General features: G+C 38.7%; 1 protein-coding gene across 1 annotated transcript in view; it reads right to left on the bottom strand.

The window, feature by feature from the left end:
* Positions 1-2,352: 2,352 nt before the first annotated feature.
* The window catches only part of LOC120770341 (nyctalopin), a 262,497-nt gene continuing 256,150 nt past the window's right edge, over positions 2,353-8,699 (bottom strand). The window contains exon 4 of the mRNA XM_040097739.1: positions 2,353-4,842. Within this exon, the coding sequence (XP_039953673.1) occupies positions 3,681-4,842 (1,162 nt within the window). The 3' untranslated portion in view covers positions 2,353-3,680. The remainder of the gene's footprint in view (positions 4,843-8,699) is intronic.

Here is an 8,699-nt window from a genome sequence, read left to right as displayed (position 1 = left end):
CTTACTATTTTTTGCCCACATCTAAATCAGGCGATTACAAATTTTCCTAATGATATAAAAAATCAGCACATCTATGGAACTCTTATATATGTATGTATATGTATATGTGACTAAATATATTTTACCCTCTTTGTTGCATTTTATTTACCCTTCTCAGCAAATAAAAGTCACGGCTTTCAATTTATTTTTAATTATAAAAAAATGTATTTTATAAAGTCAAAATTTTTACATGGCCAACTTATAAGCAAACTATTTACATTAATTGGAAATTTGCGTTTGACTTAAAATGAAAATCACTTAAACAATAATATATATATTTATGTGTATATAATGTTATTTAGCATTACATTATCTGATTAATTTAATTATTTATTTATATTTTATTCATTTATTTATACATTGCTAAATCTTTACTTAGATATTATATACAGCAGTTTTATTCAACTTAGTAAGCAGCATATTTTTGGTTATGTCGAATGTTTTTATATTGTCCATTTCAATTCATTTTATGTATGTATGTATTTTCGTTTACATGCACACACACAAATATAATATTTTTGCGCAGCTTATCGCCGGTTGGTATACGTATTTTTAAATGGTGGTGTAACTTAATGGATACAGGAGCCAATTAGTTAAAAACTGGAGTAGAATTAAAATGGGAGAATATTTTCATATTTTAAATAAAAATAAAAATAATGTTATTGTTTGAATTTTAAAGGAATTTTTATGCATTCTTCATTTATATATAATATTAAATGTGGTAAAACAAGTAATCGTAATTAAACTAGTAAAGTAATTGTTACATAAGCATATTTTCATGCCAAATAATTTGTGAAAATGGCTTAGTTTTTAGTTAGTCGCCTATTTGTCTTAAATTTAATAAAAAAAATTTACATTCATTCATATAAAAATCAATTTAGTAAGAAAAGTAAATGTAAACTCACTTACTACACCTGCTCACACACACAGTTATAAATGCCGATTTTTTGTTGTATTACTATTTAAATTTAATTTTACATACGTAATTCTTAAACAATAGTCTTTTTTTGAAAATTTACACAAGGCAGTTCACTTGAAGATTCGCAGATTTCGCTAGAATTTGCTGATATTCATTGTTTTCATAAATTAAATTTAAAATAGGCACATAAAACACGTTTAAAATAGAAAAAAAAATTAAAAAGAATGCCAATAGTTTTGATTAAACTACTATACTAAAAACAAAATGTTTTTTAACTTAAAAATTGTTTAAAAAAATTTTTTTTTTTGTAAAAATGTTTGATTTTTAAACTTAAAAAAAAAAAAAATTTTTGTTAAATATTTTTTCACTTAAACTTTGTTTTTCAAAAAATTTAGAATGAAATCCGGAACAATGGCAGTAGGAAAGATATGTAGACAGTTAGTTATAGGTTAAGTGCAGTAATGCTGATAAGAAACAGCTAGAACAGGGTTTGGATCATTTTAAAGTAGGTTCTGAGTCGCTAAAATGGTTCTTCAATGAAAGCAAAGGTGGACCCGCAAAATTTAAATTTAAATTTTTTAATGTTTGCTGGCTATGCTTCAGGTTTTGCAGAATAAGCAAGAAGTAATTAATTTAGACGTGGTTTCTATTGCACAACTCTTTTCGTCACACTCTTCCGCTTTACCCGAAATCACTAGAGATAGAAAGTTTCCTGTAAGCACTGCTTACATGACGAGACCAGATACGTATGTACATACATGAAGGAAGCAGTATCTTCAAAATCAGAGAAATATTAAATCAAATGGACTCATAAACCTCTAATTTTCTTTAACGGGTTGAGACATAAACTCATTTGTATTCTCTTTCCATTTAATAAGATAAAGCTGGACTTCTTAAGATTAGTAAAGGGCAGCGTAGCTACTAAAAAATTAATCCATACATCAACAACACAAAATTTCTCTAGAGACAGCGATATCAACTGTATTAGAAAGAAAAGTAATATTTTACTTGTTTTTTAACTGGTAGTATTGGTTAAGAACTAACCGATGCATAACCGATTGTTTTGACAGATTTAAAAACTTCAATTTGTATGCATTAGAGAGATTTTAGTCTAACCTCAGGTGCCTATACTTAGGGGTAGAATCTCAAGATCAGTATTCAATTAGAAAGAAAAATTATATTTTATTGGTTATATAACTGGTAGTATTGGTTAAGCACTAACCGATGTATAACCAATTGTTTTAATAGAGTGAGAAAATTCAAGTTACATGCATACATAAAAGAGATTTTAGCCTACACTCAGGTGCCTATACATAGGGGCAGAAAAAAATCTCAAGATTCAACATTCCATTGGAAAAAAAGAAATATTTTACATATATATAGGATCAGCACAAAACATCTCTAGACATAGCAGTATCAACTCAATTGGGAGCAAAGGTAATATTTTAATGTTTATTTATCTGCTAATAATGACTTAGCACTAAAAAGTATAACCAATTGTGTCACCAGAGTGGAAAACTTCAATTTACAAGCATATACTAACAGGTGCAGAGAAAAAATTCGAGATTCGGAATTCAATTGTAAAGAAAAGTAATATTTTACTAGTTATTTTACTCGTTATTTAACTGGTAGCATTGGTAAGCACTAACCGATGTGTAACCGATTGTTTTGACAGGGTGGGAAATTTCAATTTACAAGCAAAAAAAGTCGTTTTAATCTACTCTCACGTGCCAAAAAATCGAAAATAGATAGAAACAAAAAATTTCTTCAAATGTGGTCTACAACACGGAGCGCTGTAAACCACATTTTTTGGTATTAAGAGTGTTACAAAAATAGGTTCGTCAAATATTAAATGTTCATTTTAATTTATTATGTCACTTCACTCATGCTGCGCTTAAACTTTCGCTTGTCATTTACAATATTTGTGTATATTTATGAATATCAATTAAATGTTAACATTTCTTCAATATTATTTTGTGTTGCTATAATGTTGTTGAATTTAATTTTAACTGCATAGTACTCGAAGTTTTCTTACGTTTTGTAATTTTAGTATTTTGTTCGTGATTTACTTATTGTAATTTAGCTATTATATAACACTATACGTATCCCTTGTTTCATTTAATGTTGTTTCTTGCTACGCTTATGCAAATATATATATTTTATATACTTAAACGCTTAAGGTTAACAGGAAATTAGGTGTTCGTAGATGTACGAGATATTACGAATAATAATGCCTAACGTTTGCGGTGTTACTATTATTGGTGTATGTATGTATGTATGTATGCTTGTGTTTGTAACTTAGTTGCTAACAAATATACCCTTGTTTCGATTCATCGCTGCTAACGTACGATTTTAGTGTGGTTTATACATTTATTGTTTTTGTTTTTGTTTTGTTTCCTTTTTTATCCAAACCTACTCGGCTTACTGCTTACACTTAACAGTTTTCGCATTTGATTTAATTTCGTGTCATTAGTAGCAACTCCATTGCATTCGTACGCTTTCGCTTGCAACGCCGCCTGTTTAGCCAGCTTCCGCTACTCTTCCGCTTCTCAACCTGCCCCACCTCTACTACGCCAACTGCCACGTTCTAAACTAATTTCATATAACTACTATAGTTGTTGTTGAGGCAATAGCGCAGCTCGCCTTCGGCCTCTACGCCCTCGCACTCGTTGCTTGCACTACCCATTGCGTCGACGCCGCCGCCGACTTGTCCACCCGGGAGTCATACGTAGACCACATGCGGCTTAGCCGCTGTGCCACCAGCGCCAGCGCCACCCTTACCCATCAGCACCACACCATTAGCGCTGTTGTTGGTGTTGCAACCGTCAGTGTTGGACATTAGAGTCGCCTGCTTCGATTTGCTCAACGTTTGCATGTCCGGATAGTCGTAGTGGTCGAACTTCTCATACAAGTGCTCCGGTTCATCGCTGTAGGCATTCGCATCCTTTACGGGCGGCAACTCCCACGGCTTCAAGGCACGATACTCGTTGGCGATCGCCTGCGCCGCTAGATATCGTTCCAATTCCAGTTTGTCCACTTGCGCTGGCAGCGTTTGCTGGTACTCATGCGGGTGTAGCGGCAACATGGCATGATGTGTGCCACCTTGTTGTTGTAGCGTGTGATGTGGATAGGTGAGCCCACCAACGCTCATGCCCAGTACGCCGCCGGTGCTCAGCGGTTGATGTTGCAGTATGCGATCGTGTACATTGACAATTGATTTGCCCGAACGTGTGAGCGAACGATCGTGTAGCAGCTTCCGTCGACGCTTCACGAAGCGCAGATAAAAGACGATGCTGGCGCCGATGGCGAAGACGAGCAGCAGCGTAAAAATCGCACACACAATGGTGACAATATGCGCGGGGCAAGTGATATCGCCCTCGGACATGGTCACTAGACGGCGGCGCGTGCGTACATTATCCTGCCAGATATCGCAGCCAATGCGTTCTATGTCGAGTTGTAGGTAGCCGCTGGAGCCGCTGCTGCTGCTACTAACCCGTGTAGGCCTTTGTTGTGCGACATAAGCCTCTGCGGCTGCGGACACTACATCGGCATCAGCCGTGCCCAGCGCTGCAACAGCCGCTTCACCTTGACTGTGTGTAACATGCACACCACCTGCGTTGTTGGCCTCGCCATCGAAATTTCCGGTAACCAAACGCCATAGCCAGAGTAGCGAGCAATTGCATTGCAGTGGATTATCGCCAAGATAAAGACGCTCCAGCTGGTCGACGGGGAATTGTGCGGAGTAGAGTGTTTGCAGACTGTTGCCTTGCATGTAGATTTCGAGTACGTTGGGATTGCCTTGGAACAGTCGCATGGGAATGTCGTATAGTTGTAGGTTGTTGGTGAGGTGCAATGCTTGTAGATGCGTATTGTCGATGAAGGCTCTGAAAAAAGCAAAAAGAATTAGTCAGTAAAGATATAAAAGGTCTACTTTCAAAATGTTATTCATGAATTTAATGAGGATGAATATTTTTCGCAGTCGCTTTAAATAACAACTGTATATAATGTAAATATATTGATATCAATGGCCGCGCCGTTGGTTCTGCTTTCTCCAGTCTGTATAAGGAAGCGAAGCAAATGGCTTTGGTAGTAAGAGAGGGCAAAACGAAATATCTCCCGTCATCAAACAAACAGTCGTTGCACTCGCAACTAAACTCACACGTCACTGTTGACAACTTCCGGAGTGTTTAATGTGGGTACCTGCTGACGAAAGCTTTACCGCTGTATAGTGGGATCAAATCAATGCCTTGATCAGCGGTCTGAAAATGTCTGGAACTGTTGACAACTTCCGGAGTGTTTAATGTGGGTACCTGCTGACGAAAGCTTTACCGCTGTATAGTGGGATCAAATCAATGCCTTGATCAGCGGTCTGAAAATGTCTGGAATTTTCATTTCCAATTGGCAGTGTGAAATGGACACACTAACCATCTAAAACCTCTGCCGTATTTTGGGTCCGCCACCCGGTAGCAATGTGATTCCACATTCAACTGACAAAGTGTTAGTTCTTCCCGCAATTGGGTTTTAACCGCAACCACCACGGTCCCTGAGGAACCAGCCTGCATGAGCAGGTTGGAGCGAACTCCGAGGAGTCCTGCTCCCCGTGGCACCAGAACTAAGTCTCCGGTCAGTCCTCGTAGCCGAAACTATGTACTACCAGTTGAGCTTCGATACAGCTCTGGACTGGATGCCAGTGATTGGGCCCCATACACACACCACTCATACAAAAACTAACCATAATTCCCAGCCAAACGCCTTCGCAGCTTAAACAAGTCACGCGCAAATGACCCTAACTGTTCGGTATTTCGACTAGTGGAGATCACACCACTAACATTTAATCGTCCATCAGTCCAGCTAATTTCCATACCACCCAGATCTCTATTGTCCGAGTATATAGAGCATTCTGCAATTACATGCACACAGTCTTCTACACCCGCCTCACAAAAATAGCCGATCTATCAGATAGGTGCCCCGTAAGCAGAAAACCCTGACTCAGACAAAATCTGAAGTTTGGGTTACCCTCAAAAAACCCAACGTCCCGAACGTACTCATAAGTCCCTCGACCGTTAGGACTATTGTCTCAGCGTTCTTGCCACCTACACCTGACTCTATCATCTAGAAGCCTCTTGCTCCTTAGATATCCGTCCCTCTCAACATCATCATCGGAAATCAAGTCATTCCGCAGCAATGCCGCACTCAAGCCACTTCTTAACTCGATTTCAACAGCATGCTGTGAGACAATCAGGTCAAGGGAACCTGCATATCATCCCTTAAGACGGTGCGACATACAGGCAAACAGGCAACGTTGAATAGAGAGGAGTTCATGGGACCCCAAGGCAGTCGAGGCTGCTTTCCCACTACACAGCGCATCAATAAGTGGCCCAGGCCACAAACAAGCCACGATATATGGTGCGAACAGCACGACGTCCGAGACCACAATCATTCTCCAAAATGCGTCGTATTTTGCTCACAGTTGCTTGCAGTCGCTCCTTCACATTCGAAAGTGAGGAGTGAAACAGATTATTTCATTCATAGTGATCCCCACATATTTGACTTGCCTCACATACATGGTTGTTCACCCCCATACCTAAACCCCTAGTATTTACAGTCTCCAATGGATGTCCTCCCGCCTGCTTTAGTTCAGAACGTGAGTGCCTTCGACCAGATAAAAGAGGTCGTCAGCATACGTATACAATTACGGGCACAATAGACTCTAGGTCGAGGTGCATTCCTCATTTACCATCTAATCTAATACGTACAGCACTTATAGAGTGTCCAAGCAGAGAGTTCATCATGAGGATATGGACCACAGGTGGAACCCTACGGGTAGCCACGAACCACTCCAATCACGCTCCGTCACTGACAGTTATACCATCTAAGTCGTATAATTTCGTCTTTTATTTCGAACCAGTATTAGCACCAACGACAACATCCGCCTCGAAATCTAATGCAGAATAACTCTTGTCAACAGGTGTTACTTCGCAGTGAGTAGGCGATTAAGAAGTAAAGTCCTCTCCCGACGAATAAAAACCAAGCTTTAAAACTCTCATCCTGCTATATTCTGCAGAGGCATGGACAATGTCAACAGCTGATGAATCGACGATGCGAGTTTTCGAGAGAAAGGTTCTGAGAAAGATTTATACTCCCTTGTGCGTTGGCAAGGGCGAATATCGCATTCGAAGAAACGATGAGCTGTATGAGATATACGACGACACTGAAATTGTTCAGCGAATTAAGAGACAGAGGCTACATTGGCTAGGTCATGTAATAGTACAATCACCAAAGAAATTGTTTAGATCGGACTACCAAAGCTTATAGCCACACGAACTTATCTATCAAAAACGAGTCCTTGTATGGAAAACTTTTTTATTTGACTGGATATCTTCTTAAAATTTAATGTTGGTAATCTTTAGGGAAACGGGTAGGTTACAGCTCTTCAAAAATTTTATTTTAGTTTTCAAAAATGCTTGCTTTTTATCTTTACGCTCAGGCATGAATAAATTTCGTTGCCATTTACCCACTTAATTAAATGCATTCGGGCACATTTAGCTCTTTAAACACAAAATAAAATATTAAATTGCTTGCCACGCTGCGTGCGGCCACTTGTAAAACTCAAATTGCCAAGCAAACTAAAGATCTAATAATTAAAACACACAATAATGGAATGAAGACACACACAAACATAACGGCGCTGCACATAAGTGCGCATACATAATAAATGTGTGATACTAAATCTGCAGCAACTTGATTGCCAACAGCAAGTATTTGTTTGTACGAATTGCACGACACACACAAACACATTAGCAAAACATTGTTGCGCATGTTGTTAATGGCATTCTACACATTTTATAAAATAAAATGAGATTTTTGTAAATTCTTTATTTGCTCTTGTTGTTGCTGCTCGAAGTTTTCTTGCTGCAGAATTCGCCTCGTTTTCTTAACAACATGAGAAAATATGTTGGAAATTAATTTCAGTTGCACAAAATGCTCCACTAGACTAAATTAATTGCCAGTGTGCATATACAGAGCACGAGCAGCGGCAGTAAAGTATTAGCAAAACGAGTAACAACACCAACAACAAGGCAAGCAGTCGCTGCATCATTGGCAGTGGCAGTGGCAGTGGCATGTGCAGCAGCAGCATCATAGCGCATTGTTTCACGTGTCGTGAACACACACACGCGCATATTAACAAGCAAACGTTCTATGCAACGTGACACACACACACACATGCATAAACGCATGCCATTTTGCTTGGCTGAGAAATCTCACTCTTAACTCCTTAAACTAATAAGGAAATTGTAACAAATGACATTGCTGCTGCTACTTTGGCTCTATTGCAGCTAAAATTGTTGTTGTACTCCTACATTTGCTGTTGTTGTTGTCCGTTGTTCTTGCCGTTGTCGTTGGCATGTTAAGACTGACGCATAAGCTCACTTGAAATTTTCTATATTTTAAATGCACTGTGTGTGCGTGTCATAGCTGCTCTGTCCTTGACAACTGCAGTACCCATTCTTCGGCTGCCTGCTTACTTTAGATTTGTGCGTGAGCATGCCTGTAGTTGTGTTAGCTGCCTGACGACGTGAAGTAATGCAGCAATTTCGTTGCAATAAAGCCGAGTGGCATCAGTTTAAGACGCTGCTCGGTGCATGCATAGACGACGTCACACTTATGCAGCTGCACAGTGGGGCGGAGTTGGAGAATTTGTGAAATAATTTTTTAGTTTTTTTAATTTATTTCATTTTGT

Source organism: Bactrocera tryoni, chromosome 3 (genome assembly GCF_016617805.1).
Source record: "Bactrocera tryoni isolate S06 chromosome 3, CSIRO_BtryS06_freeze2, whole genome shotgun sequence".
NCBI lineage: Eukaryota > Metazoa > Arthropoda > Insecta > Diptera > Tephritidae > Bactrocera > Bactrocera tryoni.
Note: the sequence above shows the minus strand (reverse complement) of the source record. Positions and strands in the feature narration are given on the sequence as shown.